Source organism: Anomaloglossus baeobatrachus, chromosome 1, assembly GCF_048569485.1.
Source record: "Anomaloglossus baeobatrachus isolate aAnoBae1 chromosome 1, aAnoBae1.hap1, whole genome shotgun sequence".
NCBI classification, from domain to species: Eukaryota; Metazoa; Chordata; class Amphibia; order Anura; family Aromobatidae; genus Anomaloglossus; species Anomaloglossus baeobatrachus.
In genome coordinates, this window is record NC_134353.1 from 45,830,197 (window position 1) to 45,857,328 (window position 27,132).

At 44.6% G+C, this 27,132-nt stretch overlaps 1 protein-coding gene across 2 annotated transcripts in view; it reads left to right on the plus strand.

Moving 5' to 3' along the window:
* The window catches only part of CTNNA2 (catenin alpha 2), a 3,064,502-nt gene that overhangs the window by 2,263,349 nt on the left and 774,021 nt on the right, over positions 1-27,132 (plus strand). For both annotated transcript variants that reach the window (XM_075346593.1, XM_075346583.1), the window contains exon 9: positions 2,000-2,080. In XM_075346593.1, coding sequence (XP_075202708.1) covers positions 2,000-2,080 — 81 coding nt within the window. The remainder of the gene's footprint in view (positions 1-1,999; positions 2,081-27,132) is intronic.

Below are 27,132 nucleotides of genomic sequence, written 5' to 3' on the forward strand. Positions count from 1 at the left end.
GACAAGTTAAAGTGTGTTTTCTAGAGTAAGACATTAATGAGCTTTCCTTGGGACTTAAGGGGATTTTTTAGCAGGTTTTTTCTATGTAAGCTGAAGACAGCTTGCTGCAAGGGTTAACACTGATAATTCAGGGATGCCTGTCTTGTCAAGGTCAAATCTGTTGCTTATTTGCTATGTTTGTTTAAGCAGCAGGACTTCTCAAAGCTTGGACTACCATGTCATTGCAGTCCAGCACATCCCATCCTGTGATTGACACATCTTTGTCAATGTACAATCAGTATTAAAAGCTTGGAATGGGCAGGATAGTTCTCTCAGATCTGCTACATGGCTAAATCTAAAAATTCTGCATATGTCAGAATGGCTTTACCCAGTAATCTAAGTGATACATCATTGGATTCAGGATCTCCTTGCCTAAATCACACTCTTCTTGGATGCAGTAGCAAAAACTTGCTGACAAATTCACTTTAACTGATTTATTGGGGTGGATTTCAACTTCTGTCAGCAATATTTTTTGCATGGCCATATTTAATTACATTGCATGTGTACTGAGTTGATTTTGGTCCAGATAGCAGGAGCTGACTTCCCCACCAATCCTAACACTAGATTAAGGTGGCTTATTGGAAGCAAAACACCAAAGGGAAGCTGTGAGGTGCAATATGCACCTAGAACCACAAGCCGTTCTGGGTGTATATTGCTAATCCCTGCCTAACCGTCCCTGTATACACTAACATAGATAAAGAGATCTTTAGAAAAAGTATGTCTAAAGATCGTTTATTATATGCTAATGAGGCCAGTGACTATGTATATATATAAAAAACAACAACAAAAAAGAGGATTCAATTCCTCCAAAAGCTAAGCAAATACAGACAAACCGCAGAAGATGTAAACAGCCCAGACCTGGGCAGTTTACATCTTCAGCCGTTTGTCTTTGAGTATTTGCTGAGGCCAGTGACTAGTTGCAAGGGTGTGCGTTCCTTTGGCTAGTCGGCCCACATAGCATGCTAGCACGCCCCTGTGGGTGTACTGACATGCTACTGAATGTGCAGCTTCGCTGCATACACTTCACTCTTTATGGCGGCCGGCAGAGGATGAATGCACACTGCGCATGATCCGGAGTCCCCGGTACTTCCGATCATGCGCAATAAATTGATGACAGGTGTAAGCTTCCCGGCTTCAGTGAGGTATAGTGCGTATGACCGGAAGTCCCGGGACTCCAGATCATGCGCAATGTGCATCCATTCTCCACCGGCTGCCATCAAGACTGAGGTATTTGCTACGCAGCTGCGCATTCATTAGCATGTTAGTACACCTACGAGGGGGCGTGCTAACATGCTATGTGGGCTGACTAGCCAAGGGAACTCACGTCCTTGCAACTAGTTGCTAGCCTTATTAGCATATAAACGATCTTCAGAAATAATTATTTTAAAGATCTGTTTATGCTACTAGATACATGGACGGTAAGGCAGGGATTAACAATATGCACTCAAACCTGCTCGTGGTTCTGGGTGCATATTGCACCTGACAGGTTCCCTTTAACTTAATACATACTGCATTCACACGTTTTTCATATTATTATGTTCCAAATATTTACTCTTAAAGATCATCTTCAAAAATGTCTTCAAGATCAAAAAAACAGGCTTTTCAAATAAAAATTTAACTTAACATATTGGTCTCATTAGATTTGTGTGTAATGTGAAATGGTAGTTTAAGTAATTAGAGAAGTTAAAATATATTTTCCTTACATAAAGAGAAATTGGAGAATATTCTTAAATTACTTCTGGCCAGGAACCATGAACTCATCTTTTTTCCAAATAGGTAATAATGTTCCAGAAGAGCAGAAATGTCTGTTTTCCATTCATCTTTGTATCTGGCTCTTTGACTTGCGCTAATTAAATGCTGATGTGAATACATGATTAATCTGGGATCCTAATAATATATTTGTTGTCTTAGTTTTTGTATGTAAAGATCTAAAATTTAATTTTGCTTCTTTTTTTCCTAGACTGGAAGGAAAGAAAAAGGTGACCCATTAAACATTGCTATCGATAAGATGACCAAAAAGACGCGGGATCTGCGCAGACAAGTAGGTCCACACAATATGTTGTTAATAATTTTGTAAAGTTGTTATATTGTATTTTGAATCTAAATGTATGCAAAAAATATGTATAACTACTCACCATACTTTACTCACTATCCTCACCTCTATATAGTATCAATCTTATATATTTAGTCCAGTAGTCAAGCCCATGTGTCTACTTTGAATAATACACAAAGAAGCACCGGGGGTGGCCAGAAGGTCTCGGATGCTGTCGGAATACAGCAGCTATTTCTAGACTATAGTAACCCTGGCCAGGTATTACAGATCCAACCACTAAGCACTTGAATAAGGGGTGGATCTTGTGACGGGGTATGCAACACAGCAGTGAGGGATGCCAGGCCGAGGAACAATCCAAAGGGCTTTATTGGAACCACAAAGATAAAGCACCAAACAAAAATATAAATCCTTAAAGTCTGCAAGGAGTCCACAACTAAACAACAGATCTGGGGATGCCTCCCGGTATTCTGACACCAAGGAAACTATGGCAATGGTCCGTATATGAGTTCCTTGAGTCCAACAGGGTGAACAACAAAACACAATCCCACGTGGCCACTGATCTCCAATCTGTAACAGTCCATACACAGGTACTAGGATCTAGCCTCAGCCATATATCCGAGTCTTTCTCCAACCGAGATCCAACTAGCTGACTAACATGGGTCTCATTGTTCTCTTCTCCTGGGATCAGCCCCTTAGGTGGGCAGAAGGGCCCCCCTCCCCCTGGACATTTGGTACCTGAAAGGATTCTAGATGTCCTGGCTCTTTTCTGTCTACCAAGTTGTGGATTGGAGGAGACCCATGCTGAGAAGAACAATCTCCCACCAGAAGTAGTACATACAGGACAGTCAAGGAGGGACAGACTATTACACCATGAGCACAGGTGGGGGAGGGACACGCTGTTACAGATCTGCAGTACTTGCCCATGGCAAATAAGGAATTTATGGAGTAATTTGTTTCCAGTAGCATCCAAGAACTTTCAGCATCCCCAGGTAACAGCTGACTCGCGGGGTGCTGGACTTCACACCCCCACAATTTAAATGTTGATAACCTCTCCAATGGATAGACAATGTAGTGGCTAACCTAAACTTTAATACCTTCTTAACAGAAACACCCACTTATGGAGAACCGTAAATATTCCAAGACTGTGGAATGATCCCAAACCAGTGTCAGCCAAGATCACTCTATAGTAGTGCCGGCCACTGTGTCCTGTGTGTCGTACTGTAATGACCTCATGAATGCTTGAAAATGCCTGCAAAAAATCCTTTATTTACTTCCCAAAACCTCTTCTACTAAGGGGCATTTCCAGGCAAATTAAGAAGAGGCAAACTGTCCCTAAATTGCGGACAATAATATTGGTACCTATGTGAAAGCCACACTGCCCACTTAAGATTACCAGCCACTATGGCCTATGAACATCTGCAAGAGCAGCATTGTCTTATCGGGTCTCTTTTCCTGGTATCATTATTGGCATTTAACAAGCGAGATATTATATGTAAGCAACCAAAATGCCCTGATAGGGTGCTAATACATTTTTTCCTAACGGCATGAAATAGGAAATCAGAATAAGACTAAACAACAATACAGGTTGCAAAAGCAGAGATTGCTGTGTGCCATTGCTTATAGTGTAGCACCTGGGATATAGCAACCGCGACAAGCAAATATGACATTTTGTTAACTTGCTTTTTGTGGTCCTTTAAGAGTCACAATATGATTCCATTCACTTGAATTGTGAGAAGATGTAGATGTGACATCTCTCTAGGTCTTGAGAAATGTGTCATGGGCACAATCACCAAGTAGCCCTTTCCTAAAGCGGGCTTTACATGCTACGATATCGTTAATGAATTATCGTCGGGGTCACGGTGTTTGTGACGCACATCCGGTGTCATTAATGAGATCGCAGTGTGTGACACTTATGAGCAACCTTAAACGATCGCAAAAGTGGCCAAAATCGTTTGCTGCGGACAGGTCGTCCTGAAATAAAAAATCATTTTCTGTTTATTAACGATGTTGTTCCTCGTTCCTGCGGCAGCACAGATCGCTGTGTGTGACAACGCAGGAGCGACGAACATCTCCTTACCTGCCTCCACCGGACATGCGGAAGGAAGGAGGTGGGCGGGATGTTACGTCCTGCTCATCTCCGCCCCTCTGCTTCTATTGGACGCCTGCCGTGTGACGTCGCTGTGACGCCACACAAACCACCCCATTAGCAAGGAGGTGGTTCGCCGGCCAGAGCGACGTCACAGAGCAGGTATGTGCGTGTGACGCTGCCGTAGTGATAATGTTCGCCACGGCAGCGATCATACAATATCGCACGTACGACGTGGGCGGGTTATATCGCGCTCGACATCGCTAGCCGATGCTAGCAATGTCGCAGCGTGTAAAACCTGCTCAAGTCAATGGAAAACATTAAAGGAAACCTGTCAGGTGCAATAAGCAACCAGAACCACGAGCAGTTCTGAGTGCATATTGCCTAACCGTTATTGTATAAACTAGAATGAATAAACAAATCTTTAGAAAAAGTATTTTTAAAGATTGTTTCTTATATGCTAATGAATCCAGTGACTAGTCGCTAGGGCATTACTTCCCTTGGCTGGTCGGCCCACCTAGCATGTTAGCACACCCCTGTGGACGTACTAACATACTAATGAATGCGCAGCAATATGCACATACCTCACTCTTGATGGTGGCCGGAGGCAGATGGATGCTCACTGGGCATGATTCGGAGTCCCCAGCACTTCTGGTCATATGCACTAAACCTCACTGAAGCCAGGAAGCTTACATCTGGCATCAGTTTAGTGCGGATGATCGGAAGTCGTGGAGACTCCGAATCATGCCCAGTGTGCATCCATCCTTCTCTGCCCACCATTAAAAGTGAGGTATGTGCACATTGCTGTGCATTCATTAACAGAGGCGTGCTAGCATGCTATGTGAGCCGACTGGCCAAGGGAAGTAATTCCCTTGCGACTAGTCCCTGGCAAGTGGAGTAGTAGCAGATGGCACCAATTCCCTGAATTGGGATCACACCGATGCTATTCACAATTGTAAGACAAGAAGAGGCAAATAAAGTCCCTGCGCTCATTAGCATATCAGAAACGATCTTTAGAAATACTTTTTCTAAAGATCTGTTTATTTAAGCTAGTCTATACAATAACAGTTAGGCAGGGATCACTGATATGCATCCAGAACTGCTTGTGGTTCTGGGTGCATATTACACCTGACTGGTTCCCTTTAACCCATTTATAAAACGATCATCCTTAGATTGCCCAGTTTACTCCCTGACATTTCCATTTTACTTCTAGGTCTTGTTAGAGGCCACGATTCATCAAGAATGTTGGTTTTCTCACTGGTTTTGATGAGACAGCTTGGTGGAGTTAGGCACTCTTGATTAATGAAGGTGTGTATGCCTGTTCTTGAATCAGGAGCATCTGTTGAGTAACATGCATGCCTCTTTGCTCCACGCAAAAAATCAAATTCCAGTTCCCGACTGGAGTGTGACGCCCTGGCAAAACCAGGTTGTCACAGAGACTGCACAAATCCTTCTGGTGTAAGACTCCATCCTTCTTCACATACCACCAACACAACACCACACATAGGTAACACCAGCCACAAAAGCCTAGTCACCCCCCCGGGACAATAGCGACACACCAGTGGGCGGGACCAGGCGGATGAGAATGCCCACCTAGGGGTCCTGAGGTGTCAGGGGAGGGAACAAGACAGTTAACGTTGGAGTTAAAGTTGGAGTGGAGACAAGTGGAGATGGAGGAAGTGAGAGGAGCGGAGTGGTAGTTAGGGGTCGGAGCCCCCGGACTACCGGACCACAATAGCTGACTAGGTGGCAGACGGCAGAGCAGGGCCACAGGCGACAGAGAACTGGTCGCGGGAGACCTAAACTGGACTGGGAAAGGGGTTGTAGCCCACCGGTGCCGACGGAGGGAATCCGGTCCGGAGGCCGTGCACAGTCGGGATACCTGGACCCCAGGGCAAGGACCGCTGCAAGCGCCTTACCGATTATCCAGCAGGGGACAAGGTTCCAGATCTTGTCCCACAAGTAGCCCACAGAGTGAAACGGAAGCCCAATGTGTCCGCCAGAACCCACATAGATCCCAAAGGTCAGATTTTGCGGGCATACAAAACACAGGGAGTGGATTTCTCTCGTTTTATGCGGGTTAAGTCAACACACAAGAAACTACAAGTGCAGGAGGAAGGGCCTCTGCCAAGTAAGCCGATGTGCGGGACCAAGCACAGCCCTCCTCGCATCCTGCCTTGGTTTACCACATGGACTTTATGTGATCTATTACCACAGTGAGTACACCGGTATCATCCGGTCCATTTCTAAAGACTCTTCCCTGCTACCCCGCATCATCCTCTGGGCCCCGGGACTACACCTCCCCTACCCATGGAGGGGAATCCACCTTGCTGCCCCGCTCCATCAGCCCCGGGCGTCCCATACCAAGGCAGCGGCGGTGTCACCAGTCCTCACCGCAACCCGCAAGCGAGCGAGGTGCTGAACTGAAGTAAAGTGCTTAATTTAAGATAAGTGCATAGTTTCAACACAATTACATAGTGGTGATAACTGTAATTGTTGAATTTCATTAGGGAATTGTGTGTCTGTTTGTGATTCTGTGAAAAGGGAAAAAAAAAAAAAAAAAAAAAAAAAAGTTAAGCTGGGTTCACACTAAGCGACAGCGACAACGACGTCACTGTTACGTCACCATTTTCTGTGACGTAACAGCGACCTTGTAAGTCGCTGTTATGATCGCTGCTTAGCTGTCAAACACAGCGACGCAGCAGCGATCATAACGTCGCTGTGCTACATGTGCAGAGAGCAGGGAGCCGCGCTTAGCGCTGGCTCCTTGCTCTCCTAGGTACAGTACACATCGGGTTAATTAACCCGATGTGTACTGCAGCTACATGTCACAGTGCAGAGAGCAGGGAGCCGCGCACACTGCTTAGCGCTGGCTCCTTGCTCACCTTGCTACAGTATACATCGGGTAAATTACCCGATATGTACTGCAGCCACATGTGCACAGAGCAGGAGCCGGCACTGGCAGCAAGGGCGGAGGCTGGTAACGAAGGTAAATATCGGGTAACCAGGGAAAGGTCTTCCCTTGGTTACCCGATGTTTACGCTTGTTACAGCTTACCGCAGCTGCCAGACGCCGGCTCCTGCTCGCTTCATTTCGTCGCTCTCTCGCTGTCACACACAGCGATGTGTGTGTCACAGCGGGAGAGTGACGACCAAAAAATGTAGCTGGACATTCAGCAACGACCGGCGACCTCAAAGCAGGGGTCAGGTCGTTGCTGGATGTCACACACAGCGACAGCGACGGGACGTCGCTGCAACGTCACAGAAAATGGTGACGTAGCAGCGACGTCGTTGTCGTTGTCGCTGTGTGTGACACCAGCTTTAGTCTTGTGATTTAATTAGTAGGATTAGTCACACCTGTTTCTAGAAGCTTCTAGCAGCTTCTGATAGTCATTGTACATCTATATAAACCACCCAGCACAAGCGAGGTGCTGAGCGAGCGAGGTGCTGAACTGAAGTAAAGTGCTGAATTTAAGATAAGTGCATAGTTTCAACACAATTACATAGTGGTGATAACTGTAATTGTTGAATTTCATTAGGGAATTGTGTGTCTGTTTGTGATTCTGTGAAAAGGGAAAAAAAAAAAAAGTTAGTCTTGTGATTTAATTAGTAGGATTAGTCACACCTGTTTCTAGAAGCTTCTAGCAGCTTCTGATAGTCTTTGTACATCTATATAAACCACCCAGCACAAGCGAGGTGCTGAGCGAGCGAGGTGCTGAACTGAAGTAAAGTGCTGAATTTAAGATAAGTGCATAGTTTCAACACAATTACATAGTGGTGATAACTGTAATTGTTGAATTTCATTAGGGAATTGTGTGTCTGTTTGTGATTCTGTGAAAAGGGAAAAAAAAAAAAGTTAGTCTTGTGATTTAATTAGTAGGATTAGTCACACCTGTTTCTAGAAGCTTCTAGCAGCTTCTGATAGTCATTGTACATCTATATAAACCACCCAGCACAAGCGAGGTGCTGAGCGAGCGAGGTGCTGAACTGAAGTAAAGTGCTGAATTTAAGATAAGTGCATAGTTTCAACACAATTACATAGTGGTGATAACTGTAATTGTTGAATTTCATTAGGGAATTGTGTGTCTGTTTGATTCTGTGAAAAGGGAAAAAAAAAAAAGTTAGTCTTGTGATTTAATTAGTAGGATTAGTCACACCTGTTTCTAGAAGCTTCTAGCAGCTTCTGATAGTCATTGTACATCTATATAAACCACCCAGCACAAGCGAGGTGCTGAGCGAGCGAGGTGCTGAACTGAAGTAAAGTGCTGAATTTAAGATAAGTGCATAGTTTCAACACAATTACATAGTTTGACACAAGAATATAGTTTGAATTTATCCTTATACGTTTCCTATTGGGTTTTTTTCGTTTTTTTTCTCTTTGTTTTTCTACTTTACTGTTTATCCCCATTTGATAGGTGCTCCATGGACAATGCTACCAGGTGTGTATCTTGTCAGATGTATGCATGCCTTGAGCAGCCGTTCAAGGGTGACTATGTCTGCACTCGATGCAAGCATGTTGCGTATTTGGAAGCCAAGGTAACTGATCTAAATAAGCAGCTTGCAACACTAAGGGGCATTGCAAACCTGGAGAGGAGTTTAGAGCTCACTGAGCTTTCTCTGGCTGGGGCCAGTGATATGGAGGAGGGTGGAAGTGGGGAAGATCAGGACCCAGAGGTAGGTAGCTGGGTAACAGTTAGAAGAAGAGGTAGGGGGAAAAGTGTCAGGGAGCCTAGTCCTGACCTGGCACAACCTAGTAAATATGCCTGTTTGGCTGATATTAGGAATGAAGGGCCTGGACTAGGGTCACTACAGCAGGATGTTGCTCCTAGCAACCAGGAAAACAACTGCTGTAGGAAGGAGGGAAATAGGAGTGCAGCAAAGCCCAGACAGATGTTGGTGGTAGGAGACTCTATAATTAGGCGGACAGACAGGGTCATCTGTCGCCGAGACCGTGAATGCCGAACAGTGTGTTATCTGCCGGGTGCTCGGGTTCGGCATATTGTGGATCGGATAGACAGATTGCTGGGTGGGGCTGGGGAAAACCCAGCGGTCATGGTGCACATTGGTACTAATGACAAAGTTAGAGGCAGGTGGAAGGTCCTTAAAAATGATTACAGGGAACTAGGAGAGAAGCTGAAGTCCAGGACCTCCAAGGTGGTGTTTTCAGAAATACTACCGGTGCCACGAGCGTCACTAGAAAGACAGCGGGAGCTTAGGGAGATAAATATGTGGCTTAGAAATTGGTGCAGGAAGGAAGGGTTCGGGTTCATGGAGAACTGGGCCGACTTCTCAGTCGGCTACAGGCTCTACGGTAGGGACAGGCTGCACCTCAATGCGGAAGGTGCAGCTGTGCTGGGGGAGAAAATGGTCAGACGGATGGAGGAGCTTTTAAACTAGGATCGGGGGGGGAGGGAGGGTAGTGGAGCAAATAAGGGGATAGATAGAGCAGATAGAGACAGGGAGATGGTAGGGGTCAATGAAGGATTAGGGGGGATGGGACATACAAGGAACGTAGGGAGGCTAGGAGTAATAAAGGTGTTAATAGGATTAAATGTCTACTGGCAAATGCAAGAAGTCTTGCAAACAAAATGAATGAATTGGAGACTCTTATGTCAACCATGGATTATGATGTGGTGGGCATTACGGAAACCTGGCTGGATGAAAGCCATGACGGTGACAAACATACAGGGTTATAGTACATTTAGGAAGGACAGGAAAGGCCAAAAACGTGGTGGGGTGTGTATATTTATTAAATCTAACCTAAAACCTGTGTTGTATGAAGACATTGAGGGGAACAGCAACAATGTAGAGTCAGTATGGGTAAATGTACATGGGGAGGGGAATAATGAAAAAATGCTAATTGGAGTTTGCTATAAGCCTCCTAACATACCTGAACAAATAGAGGGTGAAATGCTGGAACAAATTGAAAAGGCAGCTAATAATAATAATCGGGTTCTTATTATGGGGGATTTCAACTATCCAGACATTCAGTGGGACATAGAATCTTCTGGTTCTGCTAAAAGCTGTAAATTCTTATCTACTATTCAAGACCATTTACTCTCTCAGATGGTAGATGAACCGACGAGGGGAGATAATTTGCTAGATCTGGTCCTGTCAAATAGACCGGATACAATTTCAGATCTACAGGTCCGGGAGCACTTGCGCACCAGCGATCATAATATGGTAAGCTTCAACATAATATTCAATAGAACATTTCAAAGGGGGAATGCTAAAACCTGGAATTTTAGGAAAGCTGATTTCAACAAATTAAGGGAAGAGCTTAAATGTGTAGATTGGGACAAAGTCATGGTAACTGGGGATACCGAACATAAATGGGGAAAGTTTAAGGATATACTACTAGAGTCCTGTAAAAAACGTATACCCTCTGGTAATAAAATGTCCAGGAATAAAAAGAAACCACTATGGATAAATAAGACTGTACAAAGTATAATAAAACAAAAACAAAGGGCATTTAAAATCTTAAAGGCTGAGAATACAGAAATAGCATTGCAGGAGTATAAAGATATCAATAGGAAATGTAAAAAAGAAATCAAACAAGCAAAATTAGCTACTGAAACAAAAATCGCCAATGACATTAAAATAAATCCCAAAATCTTTTATAAATACATTAATGCCAAAAGGAAAACAAGGATAGTATTGGCCCCTTAAAATATAATAACAAGTTAGTTATAGAGGACAAACAAAAGACTGAGATATTAAATAGGCATTTCTCATCTGTATTCACCAAGGAACTGACTGTACCAGGGATCATTCAACAAGTGAAAAATCAAAGTCCACCACCCGATATAATTAATTTAACACAAGATGAAGTACGCCTACGTCTGAGTAAATTAAACATTGACAAATCCCCAGGGCCAGATGGCATTCATCCACGAATATTGAGGGAATTGAGCTCCGTAATCGACAGACCGCTGTATCTCATCTTTTTAGACTCACTTGTAACAGGGTTGGTGCCTCAGGATTGGAGGATTGCTGATGTGGTACCGATATTTAAGAAAGGTAAGAGGGTAGATCCAGGCAACTACCGTCCAGTAAGCCTGACATCAGTAGTATGCAAAGTTTTTGAGGGCATTTTAAGGGATGACATGCAAAAATATATTGCAGAAAATAATATGATAACTGACAAAGAGCATGGATTCATGAAAGATAAGTCGTGTCTAACCAACCTGTTGGGGTTCTATGAGGGGGTAAGTTCAAACCTGGATATTGGTAATGCAGCTGATGTGATTTATTTGGACTTTGCAAAGGTATTTGATACTGTACCACATAATAGCCTTATACTAAAGCTCCAGAAGCAAGGACTAGGGGACACAATATGCAACTGGGTAAGGAATTGGCTAAAAGATAGGAAACAAAGAGTAGTCATAAATGGTACATTCTCTAAATGGGCTATAGTCAGCAGTGGGGTGCCGCAGGGATCTGTGCTTGGACCGATTCTTTTTACTCTCTTTATTAATGACCTTGTGGATGGGATTGATAGTAAAGTGTCAGACTTTGCCGATGACACCAAACTATGTAGGCTATTAAAAACTGACCTGGATAGTACAATATTACAAAAAGATCTGGATAAGATGTCAGAATGGGCAGATACTTCGCAAATGAGATTTAATGTTGATAAATGTAAAGTAATGCACCTAGGACGGAGTAATCCTATAGCTGCGTATACATTAAATGGAAGTAAACTCGGGACTACAGAACAGGAGAAGGACTTGGGTATTCTCATTACAAATAAGCTGAGCAGCAGCACTCAATGTCAAGCAGCAGCTGCTAAAGCAAACAAGATTTTAGGGTATATAAAAAGAGAGATTAGATCCCGTGATCCCAACGTATTGTTACCCCTCTATAAATCACTTGTAAGGCCACATCTGGAATACGGGATCCAGTTTTGGGCTCCACATTTTAAAAAGGACATTCAGAAGTTAGAGTCAGTTCAAAGGTGGCAACTAGATTATTACAAGGAATGGAGGCCGCCCGTATGATGACAGGTTGAAAAAGTTAGATATGTTTAGCTTAGAAAAAAGACGTCTCAGAGGAGATCTCATTTATATGTATAAATACATGTGTGGTCAATATAAAGGACTGGCACATGACTTATTTCTTCCAAAGACAGTACTAAGGACCAGGGGGCATTCACTGCGAGTGGAAGAAAAGCGATTCCGACAGCTAAATAGGAAAGGGTTCTTTACAGTTAGAGCGGTCAGACTGTGGAATACACTACCACAAGAGGTAGTAATGGCAGATACTATAACAGCTTTTAAAAAAGGGCTGGTTGATTTCCTCAGTACACAAAACATTGTTGGGTATAAATGACTTAGTGACTAAATGTAGAATTGGTGGAGGAAGGTTGAACTAGATGGACCTAGGTCTTTTTTCAACCTAAGTAACTATGTAACTATGTAACCCACGGGTGGCGTCACTGACAAACTCTTCCCCTTTAAATAACCCTTCTCTGTTGTTGTGGGCGACGGGCCGCTGCACGTGCCCCGGATCCGGCTGCCACTCGAACCCCAGCTGCGATCCCGGATCCGAGCGCCTCAGCTAGCCTTTCCTGACATGGTCAGTCACCCCCCTGCCCGTGACATAAAATTTCAGGAGTAGGGAAAGCCACAGGTCATCATGATTTAGACAAGCTGCGGCAACCCATTTACGCCATGCCCCTATCCCACCCCAAATCCACCCACTTTGGCAAAGCAGAGATCAGCTGACCTAAAAATGCTAAAAATTGGAAATTTTAGTTTATTCTAGAATTCCAGTGAAATTTCTTTGATGAATCTGGGACTTAGGGGTACTTTGCATGCTGTGACATCGCTAGCCAATGCTTGCGATGCCGAACACAATAGTACCCGCCCTTGTCGCACATGCGATAACTTGTGATAGCTGCCACAACGAACATTATTGCTACGGCAGCTTCACATGCACTTACCTGCCCTGCGACGTCGCTCTGGTCAGCGACCTACCTCCTTCCTAAGGGGGCGGGTCGTGCGGCGTCACAGCAACGTCACATGGCAGGTGGCCAATAGAAGCGGAGGGGCGGAGATGAGTGAGACGTAAACATCCCGCCCACCTCCTTCCTTCCGCATTGCTGGTAGAGGCAAGTAAGGAGATGTTCCTCGCGCCTGCGGCTTCACACACAGCGATGTGTGCTGCCGCAGGAACGAGGAACAACATCGTATCTCCTATTGATGTGACATTATGAAAATGACCGACACTACACAGATCACCGATTTACGACGCTTTTGCAATCAATTATCGGCGCATCTAGGCTTTACACGTTGCAATGTCATTACTGGTGCCGGATGTGCGTCACTTTCGATTTGACCCCGACGAGATCACAGTAGCGATGTCGCAGCGTGCAAAGTACCCTTTAATGTGTAAATTAGTCAAATCCGGTTGGTGACCGCCACTTTGAGCAGCGACAGATGAGAATAATACATTCTGCATACAGAGCTGTAAAATATGTTTTTGCTGAAGAAATATTAGAAACTAAGTGAATGTAACTTTTACATTTAGTGTAGGAGTTTATACGTGTTTTTTACCCCCGGATTATGTATGTTTATTTTTTGAAACGCTACTCTATAAAACATGTGCAATTTACTGCATATTCTTAACAGTTGGATGCTAAGCAAGCGAGAAGCACAACAGTTCAACCTTGAGTCGTTTCGTTGTTCCATGCGCCGTGCATATTTTTTATTCTTATTTTATGCTCATTTTTATTATTTACCATATTATTTAAAGGACTTACAAAGGAGCAATTCAGAAACCGCTGAAGGTTGCATAAAAACATAACAAAAAAACCCTAAATGTTTGCATTAAGCTGATAAAAGATAGACGGATCGGCAAAGATTCAGCAATTTACTCAAAGACTGAAAGTCGTGTTAAGTAAAGCTGAAGTCGTTCTTCTGGCGGATAAATCTGATTTTACCACTGGGTCATACAATAAGGATTTTTAGCTTTTGGTTTTTAACTATGTTTTTTTGTTGTCTATGATCAAAAGAAATTTTGCTAAATGTTTACTATAATGACATCGGATTTTACGGTCCACTTCTGTGCTTCGGAGGAAATGGAGAGTGGTTGACTACAGATGATTTACTCTCCCAAGTTTGCAATCATTTGCTCAGCGCCTAATTATCAGCCCCGGCTTAATTTACTCTACACATAATGTTTGCCGATGCACATATGGCCCCACAGCACAGATCATTATACGCACAACCGGTCGGGGAAAGTACAAAAACCTCCACTATTACCCAAAAGCATCTACATTTTTTAATTCTTATAAGCTCTTTGTCAAAAATGTCAACTAGGAATCAGTTGGTTGCTCTATGTTTTGACTGTAGAGGTTGGGGCTTATGTCGATAATGTCCCTCCTTATTTACCCCCCCCCCCCAAAGGACTGATATATCAAAAAGATGAGTGGTGCAGGATGACAAGCTTTAAAACGAAAATGTAATTTGTAATACTCTGCAAGGAGGTGTTTATGCTAAATGTGGTTACCAAGTAGTTTGATATGGTTTTCCAACTTGTGAGTCTATATTAAGGTGCACATATATGAAGATATCAAGATGTTTGCCAAAAATATTTTTCTTTTGTAAGACGCACTGGATTATGAGATGCACCCCATATTTAAAAAAGGAGAATTGGAAAAAAAATATTTTTAATGTTAAAATGAGGGTCCATCTTACAATCCCAGTGTACCTTATAAAGGCTCACCAGGGGAGAGCGGCGTGGTGGCGAAGCTCAGGATGGTCAGAGGAGGTAGGGTAAGTGATGATGCAGGCTCGGAGAAGGGGGTGACACAACTCAGGAGGGTCAGTGGATGGAGGGTCGGTGATGCTGCGGGCTCGGAGGAAGGGGTGACACGACTCAGGAGGGTCAGTGGACGGGAGGGTCGGTGATGCTGCAGGCTCGGAGGAGGGGGTGACGCGGCTCAGGAGGGTCAGTGGATGGAGGGTCAGTGATGCTGCGAGCTCAGAGGAGAGGGCGACATGGCTCAGGAGGGTCAGTGGATGGAGGGTCAGTGGACGGAGGGTCGGCAATGCTGCGGGCTCGGAGGAGGGAGTGACGCGGCTCAGGAGGGTCAGTGGATGGAGGGTCGACGATGCTGCGGGCTCGGAGGAGGGGGTGACGCGGCTCAGGAGGGTCAGTGGATGGAGGGTCGGCGATGCTGCGGGCCTGGAGGAGGGGGTGACGCGGCTCAGGAGGGTCAGTGGATGAAGGGTCGGTGATACTGCGGGCTCGGAGGAGGGGGTGACATGGCTCAAGAGGGTCAGTGGATGGAGGGTCGGCGATGCTGCGGGCCCGAAGGAGGAGGTAACGTGGCTCAGGAGGGTCAATAGGTGTATTTTTTTTATTGTTTTATTTTTAATGGTGCCCAAGGTAGGTGATTTGAATATATTTGTTTTCAGAATTTTAAAATCTTTTTTTTTCCATTTTTTAGTGCATTTACTAGTTAGGTTAACTGTCATTTACAGGAATTTCATCATGACAGACACAGGAGTAATTAGCTGACCCCTGACTTTTATGACAACCAATCAGCCCCTCGATCACCTCATGGGGCTGCCGATGGGAAGTGGGGAATGACGAGCTTCACACCGGCACTTTATATCCTGCTGTCAGAGATTGATTCGATCCACAGGTGCCTGTTAGAGGCACATATCAGCTGATCAGATCAGCCAACATGTGCAGGGAAAGACAGGCAGCCAACATAAGACGTGCTGCCTAGGTGCCACACAAGAAACATATCATGATGGGTAAAGCCAGTGAGCTGTCTCAGATCTTTGCAACCTTATTGTTGCAAAACATACTGATGGCATTGGTTACAGAGTAATTTCTAAACTATTGAAGGTTCCAGAGAGCCCTGTTAGGGCCATTATTCAGAAGTGATGACAGCATTAAGACACTTCTTGTATGGAGAATTGCTCAGGTGTGATTTTTGGCCCATTCTTCCAAATAAACACACTTCAAATCCTGAAGGCTCCGTTGACTCTTTCTGTGAACTCAGAGTCTTAGTTCCTTCCATAAAGTTTATATTGGATTTGGGTCAGCTGATCGGCTCGGCCATTCTAGCAGCTTTATTTTCTTTCTCTGAAACCAATTGAGAATCTCCTTGGCTATGTGTTTGGGGTCATTGCCTTGCTTAACTGTCCACCCTTATTTCATCTTCATCATCCTGTTAGATTGCTGCATATCTTTATCAAGAATGTCTCAGTAGATTTGTCCATTCAATATCCCTTCAATCATATGAAGTTTGGCAGTGCTGTTTACTTTCAGTCCTGTCTGAAATCTTTTGGGAAACATCTGGTCATGACTAGAGTTGAGCGCGGTTCGTGGTTCGTGGTTCTCCAGTTCTAGGCTCGAGTGATTTTTGGGCTGTTCGAGATCGAACTAGAACTCGAGCTTTTTGCTAAAAGCTCGATAGTTCTAGATACGTTCGAGAACGGTTCTAGCAGCAAAAAGCAGGGCTTTTTACAGCTACAGTGAGCAGGAGCCATCGCTGGCAGCCTGCCACAAGCTGGTAACCAAGATAAACATCGGGTATCCAAGCAAAGCGCTTTGGTTAGTAACCCGATGTTTATCTTAGTTACGTGCAGGAAGCCCACACTTTCCCGCTCAGCTCACTCCGCCCCCTCCTGCCCGCGGCATGTACACATACATACACATAAACAAACACACACACACACACACATCCACACCCCCCCCCCCCCCGCCCGCCCGCCCGCTCGCTCGCTCGGCTTACCTGCGGTGATGAAGTCCCGCCATCCCGACCTCAGCGCTGTCACTGTCCTCCATGGCCGCCGCTTGTCACATCACCTATCGCTTCCGACCCGAGACTGACACTGGCGGTGACGTCATGGACCTCTCGCGATACTTGATGTGAAGGCGCCGGTCATTGACCTCAGTGACAGGGGCTGTCAGTGTGCTGGAGATCAGCGCAGGTAATGTACCTCACTGACAGCAGCACTTGTCACCCCCCTGCAGTGACCTGGGCTGACCCATTGATGTTAGCTCAGGTCACTGCACTGCTCTCCCAGCCAATGGGGAACATCCTGCTCTTCATTGACTGGGACAGTGTGCATCGTCATGGCAACCCCTTGGATTACACCAGACCTGGATTTGTTTTTCAATCTAATAAATTGGTTAAAGAGGGAATGTTTTGGGGAGTGTTTTTTCAAATAAAAATGTGTTTGTCGTCTATTTTTTTTTTATTACTGACTGGGTTGGTGATGTCGGGTATCTGATAGACGCCTGACCTCACCAACCCCAGGGCTTGATGCCAGGTGACATTACACATCTGGTATTAACCCCAAATATTACCCCGTTTGCCACCGCACCAGGGCGCGGGATGCGCTGGGGCGAAGCACCAGGATTGGCGCATCTAATGGATGCGCCACTTCTGGGGCGGCTGCGGCCTGCTATTTTTAGGCTGGGGAGATTCCAATAACCATGGACCTCCCTAGTCTGAGAATATCAGGCCCCAGCTGTCTGCTTTACCTTGGCTGGTGATCCAATTTTGGGGGACCCCTACGTGTTTTTTTTTTTAATTATTTATTTAATTTAAAATAACAGCGTGGGGTGCCCTCAGTTTTGGATTACCAGCCAAGGTGAGGTTGCCAGCTGTGGTCTGCAGGCTGCAGCCGTCTGCTTTACCCTAGCTGGCTACAAAACTAGGGGGAACCCTATGTCATTTTTTTTTCATTTTTTTGGCTAAATACAAAGCTAAGCACCCCTTAGTGCCACATGAAAGGTACCAAAGGGTGTTCCACTTTTTCTCCATTTTTTTCTCCACTTTCTCTCCACTTTTTCTCCACTTTTTCTCCATTTTTTTCTCCACTTATTCTCCACTTTTTCTCCTCTTATTCTCCACTTTTTCTCCACTTTTTCTCCACTTTTTCTCCTCTTATTCTCCACTTTTTCTCCACTTTTTCTCCACTTTTTCTCCATTTTTTTCTCCACTTTCTCCACTTTTTCTCCACTTTTTTCTCCACTTTTTCTCCTCTTATGCTCCACTTTTTCTCCTCTTAATCTCCACTTTTTCTCCACTTTTTCTCCACTTTTTCTCCACTTTTTTCTCCACTTTTTCTCCTCTTATGCTCCACTTTTTCTCCACTTTTTCTCCACTTTTTCTCCACTTTTTCTCCTCTTAATCTCCACTTTTTCTCCTCTTATGCTCCACTTTTTCTCCACTTTTTCTCCACTTTTTCTCCACGTTTTCTCCACTTTTTTCTCCACTTTTTCTCCTCTTATGCTCCACTTTTTCTCCACTTTTTCTCCACTTTTTCTCCACGTTTTCTCCACGTTTTCTCCACTTTTTTCTCCACTTTTTCTCCTCTTATGCTCCACTTTTTCTCCACTTTTTCTCCACTTTTTCTCCTCTTAATCTCCACTTTTTCTCCACTTTTTCTCCACTTTTTCTCCACTTTTTCTCCACTTTTTCTCCACTTTTTTCTCCACTTTTTCTCCACTTTTACTCCTCTTATGCTCCACTTTTTCTCCACTTTTTCTCCACTTTTTCTCCACTTTTTCTCCTCTTATGCTCCACTTTTTCTCCACTTTTTCTCCACTTTTTCTCCTCTTATGCTCCACTTTTTCTCCACTTTTTCTCCACTTTTTTCTCCACTTTTTCTCCTCTTATGCTCCACTTTTTCTCCACTTTTTCTCCACTTTTTCTCCTCTTATGCTCCACTTTTTCTCCACTTTTTCTCCATTTTTTTCTCCACTTATTCTCCACTTTTTCTCCTCTTATTCTCCACTTTTTCTCCACTTTTTCTCCACTTTTTCTCCTCTTATTCTCCACTTTTTCTCCACTTTTTCTCCACTTTTTCTCCATTTTTTTCTCCACTTTCTCCACTTTTTCTCCACTTTTTTCTCCACTTTTTCTCCTCTTATGCTCCACTTTTTCTCCTCTTATGCTCCACTTTTTCTCCACTTTTTCTCCACTTTTTCTCCACTTTTTCTCCTCTTATGCTCCACTTTTTCTCCACTTTTTCTCCACTTTTTCTCCTCTTATGCTCTACTTTTTCTCCACTTTTTCTCCTCTTAATCTCCACTTTTTCTCCTCTTATGCTCCACTTTTTCTCCACTTTTTCTCCACTTTTTCTCCACTTTTTCTCCACTTTTTCTCCTCTTATGCTCCACTTTTTCTCCACTTTTTCTCCTCTTAATCTCCACTTTTTCTCCTCTTATGCTCCACTTTTTCTCCACTTTTTCTCCACTTTTTCTCCTCTTATGCTCCACTTTTTCTCCACTTTTTTCTCCACTTTTTCTCCTCTTATGCTCCACTTTTTCTCCACTTTTTCTCCACTTTTTCTCCACTTATGCTCCACTTTTTCTCCACTTTTTCTCCACTTTTTTCTCCTCTTAATCGCCACTTTTTCTCCACTTTTTCTCCACTTTTTCTCCACTTTTTCTCCACTTTTTCTCCACTTTTTTTCTCCACTTTTTCTCCACTTTTTCTCCTCTTATGTTCCACTTATTCTCCACTTTTTCTCCACTTTTTCTCTACTTTTTCTATGGTCGGTCTACCCATTAGCTCTGCCATGCATAGTGTAGCTCTACACCTACTGCACATGTTACTTTATGATTGACATCTCTTTCGTACCAGAGCTGTCTAAGTCTACTCTGACCCCATATTTGTCATTACTATATTGTCCTTGTACTGTATTATGACATTTGTATCATGTGTTTCATTTCTTGCTGTATTGCAATTTTTTTGCTGCATCCCAATTGTACCTCTACATTGTTCGAGTTTATGTTATTGTTCTCTCACTCTTATGTGATACTGATTATTGTCATTTTTCATGATTACATGCAGATAAGTCCAATCTGACGAAGGCTCAGGCCGAAACGTCATTTGTAACTTGTTTTGGACAAAAACATATATGCTTATGAAAAAAATTTTTCTTAATACGGACCAATAAAGAGTGATTTTGCATTACTATCCGTTGTGACTTACTGACTTAGTCTGGGAGATATAGAGTGCCGAGGTTACTCACTAATTTTATCTATTATTACCTCTGAGCACCTATATACCAGTGAGCAGAGCTTCCTCTACAGTAGTTCTCCTGATTAGGCATGCCCTTACCTCATGAGCAGGGCATTGCAGCTTTGGTAGCAACCATTACGACATGGACTCTGCTGCTGTGGACCCGGGGAGAGTGAGTGCAGATTCATTGCACCCACACTCCTCACATGAAGGGTCCGCACTCCTAGAAAATGGGGGATACGTTCCCTGAGTGTCTCCCCCCCATATTCTAGACGGTCCAGAGTCGTCGTGGGACCCCTTTATTTTTTTTCTTACAATAAATTGGTGAAAGAGGAAATGTTTTGGGGACTGTTTTTTCAAATAAATTTCTTTTGTCGATTTTTTGTTTTTGTTAGTACTGACAGTTTATGATGTTGGGTATCTAATAGACGCCATGACATCACAAACTGCTGGGCTTGATCTCAGGTGACTTTACAGCTAGTATCAACCCGATTTATTACCCCGTTTGCCACTGCACCAGGGCACGGGATGAGCTGGGGTGAAGCGCCAGGATTGGCGCATCTAGTGGATGCGCCGCGTCTGGGGTGCCTGCGGCCTGCTATTTTTAGGCTGTGAAGGCCCAATAACTATGGACCTTCCCACCCTGAGAATACCAGACCACAGCTGTCCGCTTTACCTTGGCTGGTGATCCAATTTGGGGGGTCCCCTACTTTTATTGTGTAATTATTAATATTTATAAAATAATTATAAAAAAGAGCCTGAGGGGACCTCCACATTGGATCCCCAACCACGGTAAAGCTGCCAGCTGTGGTTTTCAGGCTACAGCCGTCTGCTTTACCCTAGCTGGCTATCAAAAATGGGGGGACCCAACGTAATTTTTTTTTTTTAACTATTTTTTAAATAGAAAAAATTAATGGGCTTCCCTGTATTTTGATTGCCAACCAAGGTAACGGCAGGCAGATGGGGGTGGCAACCCATAGCTGTCTGCTTTATCTGCGCTGAGAATCAAAAATACCGCGGAGCGCTACGTCATTTTTTTAAAGATTTATTTTTACAGCACTGTGATGTCCAGCAATCAAAATACAGGGAAGCCCATTTTATTTTTAGTTATTTAAATAAATAATTAAAAAAAATATATGTTAGCTCCCACTGTATTTTTTGTATTGCTAGCTAAGGGTAATCCAAGCAGCTACTGGCTGCTAACCCCCACTGCTTGGTGTTACCTTCACTGGCAATGGAAAATCCAGGGAAGCATTTTTTTTTTTTTTTGCCAAAAAGCTACAAAAAAAGGACGTGAGCTTCGCCATATTTTTGTATGCTAGCCAGGTATAGCAGGCAGGTGCTGGAAGAGTTGGATACAGCGCCAGAAGATGGCGCTTCTATGAAAATGCCATTTTCTGAGGTGGCTGCAGACTGCAATTCGCAGCAGTGGGGCCCAGAAAGCTCAGGCCAACCGGTGGTGCGGATTCCAATCCCAGCTGCCTAGTTGTACCTGGCTGGACACAAAAATGGGGCAAAGCCTACGTCATTTGTTTTCTAATTATTTCATGAAATTCATGAAATAATAAAAAAAGGGCTTCCCTTTATTTTTGGTTCCCAGCCGGGTACAAATAGGCAACTGGGGGTTGGGGGCAGCCGTACCTGCCTGCTGTACCTGGCTAGCATACAAAAATATGGCGAAGCCACATAATTTTTTCAGGGGGCAAAAAACTTCTGCATACAGTCCTGGATGGAGTATGCTGAGCCTTGTAGTTCTGTAGCTGCTGTCTGTCTGTATGGAGAAGAGCAAACAGCAGCTGCAGAACTACAAGGCTCAGCATTCTCCATCCAGGACTGTATGCAGAATTTTTTTGCCCACCAAAAAAATGACGTGGGCTTCGCCATATTTTTGTATGCTAGCCAGGTACAGCAGGCAGCCACGGGCTGCCTCCAACCCCCAGTTGCCTATTTGTACCCGGCTGGGAACCAAAAATATAGGGAAGCCCGGTTTTTTTTTAATTATTTCACTTATTTCATGAAATAATTAAAAAACAAATGACGTGGGCTTCGCCCCATTTTTGTGTCCAGCCGGGTACAACTAGGCAGCTGGGGATTGGAATCCGCAGCACAGGTTAGCCCGAGGTTTGTGGGCGCCTCTGCTGCGGATTTCAGTCCGCAGCCGTCCCAGAAAATGGCGCTCTCATAGAAGCGCCATCATCTGGCGCTGTATCCAACTCTTCCAACAGCCCTGGAGCCGGGTGGCTTGTTGGGTAATCATGAGTTAATACTGGCTTTGTTTTACCAGCCAGTATTAAGCCAGAGATTCTTAATGTCAGGCACGTTTGACCCGGCCATTAAGAATCTCCAATAAAGGGTTAAAAAAAGACACCACACAGAGAAAAAATACTTTAATAGAAATAAATACACAGACACATTAGAGACTCCATCTTTATTACCCCTGTCAGCCCTCCACGATCCTGCTCTTCTGTCTTCTTTCTTTCTAGTGTAGTAGTAGTGACGATTGTAGTGAGGGGCATCACTTGGGGCTGGGGAACCTCCATCCTAACTACAATGCTCACTACAATCGGGAAGCAGCGTGCAGCCTTCACTCCGTGAGTGATCACTGCTGGCTGCTAGCGGTAACGCTGACAGACGCGTTACCATAGCAACGGTGCTCCCGGAGCCGCGGTTAGCGGTGACGTCACCGCTAACTGCGTTGCTATGGCAACGGTGATCTCCGTTAATGACCGGCTGTGTCAGCCGGTCCCTAACGGAACGGGGAGTCGACCGTGTGCTAGAGCATGTCGCCGGTACACGGCGATACACATATGTGCACCGTGTACCGGAGAGATGCACTCGCAGGTCCTACATGACGTGTCATAGTCATGTGACCAGTCTGTAGCCAATGAGATAATAGCCACGTGACTGGTCACATGGCTATTTTGACGTCACGATAGGTCCTGCTTCTCTGCTGGCAGTGCAGGTCACCGGGAGGATTCAGCGATCATCGGATGGAATAGCGGCAGGAGACAGAGTGCAGAAGGGATCGCGAGGACCGGTAAGTGTTATGGCAATGTTTATTAACTGTTTGTGTACATTTATAATGCATTTTTATGTGTTTGTGATTGCCTCCCATTATAGCCTATACGTTCGAGTTCGGTTCGTCGAACGTTCGACGAACCGAACTCGAACGGGACCCCCGTTCGGCGAACCGGCCTCGAGCCGAACCGGGACCGGTTCGCTCATCTCTAGTCATGACCAGTTTATTGTGAAATTATGTTTTTTCCATCTTTGAATTATGGCCCCACCAGTGACCACTGCAACCTTCAGTAGTTTAGAAATTCTTCTATAATCAATGCTATCAGTAAGTTTTGCAACAATAAGCTTGCGAAGGTATTAAATAGCTCACTGGTTTTAACTATCGTGAGATGTTTCTTGTGTGCCACCTTGGTAATGAGACACTTTTTCATAGGCCATCAGCTGAAACATCTAATATTATTTTTTCAATAAGTGGCAGAATTGCTTGCTAATTACTGATAGATTTCAGCTGGTGTCATGACTTTCCATGGCTGTTTCCATCACTTTTTCTGCATGTGTTCAATCATTTCTCATTATTACACATCACTAAGTTCATGGACATCTATAGTTTGATTTCTTTGCATGTGTATATCGGATTCGTTGTTACTGACATCTGGTGAAAAATGCATGTCAATAGCACTTTTAGAGATATATTTTTTTAGAAAATGTGTGATGTGTTCAATACTTATTCCACCTGCTGTAAATGTGTTATTAGAACTTTACTTCTTTAATCTAGTTTTTATGTTAAACTTATGTTTTAAATCATTTTGAGTGTGTTTCATGCCTTTACTTATATATAAAAATGGACTCACATTTCCTGTTTTGTTGAGATCACTTTTCTGTAGATATCTCATCATTAGGCTTTTTTCACACATCAGTGAAAAACACACACGTTTTTTACTGACGTATTAAAAATGCATATGTCCCTCCATGTGCCGTAATTTTGGTACATGTGTGTTCTCCATGTGCTATTTGTGCTAGCACACGGAGATCAGGCACTTTTATACACACCTGTTGTCACATCTCCACCAGAGTTTACTTCTGCTTCAATCACCAGATGCCGCCGCGTCACCACTGTGGGTGGTGCGAGGGATGGGGGAGCAGTTAGTGGTTCTACTGGGCGCAGGTTCTGCTTATCTATTAAGCTGGGTTTCACTAGGACCTGCAGTACCACTGGTTGACTGTGGTGGTGTGTGTTTTCCATCTGAGTAGTTACCTTTCAGCTGGGGCCAATGGGAAGGCACCACACCCCTCTTATGCTTTCTCCCTTCTGCTGGCAGGTGCCAGATATAGTCCTGTAATTCCCTGCTGGCCTCTGGTTCCTTGCTGTTTGTTTGTATTCCTGTATATTGACCTTAGCTTGACTACCTGACCACTCTTCTGCCTGCCGTTCCTGTACTTTGCTGTTAGCACTGGTTTTGACCCTTAACTTGGTTACCCGACCACTCTTTTGTCTGCTGTTTTTGTATTTCGCTTGATATTTGACCACTCTCCCGCCTGACGATTTTTGTTCCTGTTCTACCTTCTGGATTTGACCCTGCCTGGTTGCTGCTCTTCTCAAGACTGCAATATTCCATGGGCAGTAATCACCTGGGCCCTGTCGTAATTCCAAATCCCTGTATAGGGTTAAATGGTTGTGGGGTCCAGGTTCCTGCTTTGTGGGCGGTTGCCTCTATTCACCTGTTTCACCGATCCTGAGTCCGTGGCTCCAGGCAGGTGTCACACCTGTCCCCGGCGCTGCTATCTGTGGAGCTGATGTCTTCTCCTCTGCTGTCTCTGGCCGCTGCTGGGTCCCCTCTGCTGTTACTTTCGGGTTGTAGTACAGTGAATATGCATGAGCATAATTAGCCAGCCTGGAAGCAGGAGACATCAAACGGAAACAAGGTCAGTGAAAAATCACTGATGAGTGCGCAGACCCATTGATTTTCATGGGTCTGCATATGTCTGTGATTCCGGTATTCCATACCAGAATCACTGACGTGTTAAGGGGGTCTTAAAGACAGGATTACTATTAAAGGTATTATTACATAAATAAGTGTAGAACCAAAATTCATGATATATGATGGTTTATCTCATATCTTCCTCCTGCTTGTGTTGCAGGCGGGGGCCGCTGCCACTTCTGGGGCCGCTCTGATCCAGGATCGCGGCTGCGGCTCGAGTGGTGACTGGACCTGGGCTCGCACGGCCGTCAGTCCTCGCAACCGTTAGAAGGGGATATTTACAGGGGATTGATGTGTCGGTGACGCCACCTGTGGGTTGCGGTGAGGGATGGTGACACCGCCGCTGCCTGGTGATAGGGCACCCGGGGCTTATGGATTGGGTCAGCAAGATGGGATCCCCTCCACGGGTAGGGGAGGCATAGTCCCGGGGCCCTTGGTACACGGGAGTAATGACTGCTGGAGGTGGCGTGCCGGGTTGGACCGGGAATCAATGGTGTACTCACAGTTCAAAGAATCACACACAAGTCCAGTAGTAAACCAAGTTGCCAGTGAACGGTCGCCTTTGGCGGGTGTATTCGGGTCCCACACCTGGGTGTAGCAAACAGGGGTCCCTTTCTCCTGCACTCTGTATCTGTGTCTTCTGTCGGACAACTGCGCATGGAACGGGGAAGTCCACTCCCGGTACTGTGTATGTTTGGGAGCTGTGGCCCGCGAAATCTGACTCTTGGGATTTCTGTGGGTTTTGACGGACACCCTATCCCCCGTGTTGGGCTTCCGTTTCGCTCTCTGGGCTTCTGGAGAACAAGGCCTGAAACCTCGTCCTCTGCTGGTTGATTAACAAGGTGCATGCAACCGTCCTCGTCCTAGGATCCAGATACCCTGTCTGTGCACGGCCTCCGGACCGGATTCCCGCTGTCGGCACCGGCGGGCTACAACCCTGCCCTGATCCACTTAAGGTTTCCCGTGACCAGATCTCCGTCGCCTGTGGCCCTGTTTGTTGTCTGCCATCTAGTCAGGTAGTCCAGGGGCCCCTACCCCTGACTCCACTACTGTCAGCACTCTTCCACTGTCAACTCTCAACTTCAACTGTCAGTCCTTGACTACTTGCTTCAACTGTCGTGTTCCCGCCCCTGACACCTCAGGACCCCTAGTTGGGCGTTCTCATCCGTCTGATCCCACCTACGGGTGTGTCCCTATTGTCATGAGGGGGTGGCTAGGCATTAATGGATGTGTGTTGTAACTGGGTGTGGGGTTTTGGTGGTATCAAGGAGGGTGGACTACTTCTGTGACTACCTGGTTTTGCCAAGGCGTCACACTTGTATAAAAAGACCTCTGCGCAGGTCACTGATCATGCCCACTACAGAGCATGCCCATAGTAGTGAATAAACAGAACACCTCCTGTGTATAGGAACTTATACAAAGAGCCGCCACCATAATCAGGCAAAAAATATATAGAAAATAAAATCTACAATATTTGGCTTCAATTATCAAAAATAAAATATTTGCAATTGATTCAATTTAGGACACTTTGCTTCTGATTGGGGAATTCTATTTCGCATTCCACTTTATGAACAATTTTTGTATTGTTACATTTTTTTATGCGACTATACAGGAGAAATCAGGATTATAAACTATGTGACCCTTATGTATGTGAACCCTATCACCGAGCACTCATCCTACAGAACAAATTGTATTTTCTACACAGCAGAACGGAGCATTTTGCACTTCTCTGTGTTCCCAGATGTTTTGGAAAGTGACAGCACATTGTTCCTGGCACTTTAGGACACACATACAGCATCTTTTAGTTATTAGATATGGCTTTTTGAAATGAAACGTTGAACACATTACATTTTCTTCTTGAAAAATTACAGTATTTCTCCCCAAAGAAAAAAAAAAACATAATGGTACTGTGCAAAATGTGGCTGATTCATTTGCTTGCTAGCAGTTTCCGAAATTTA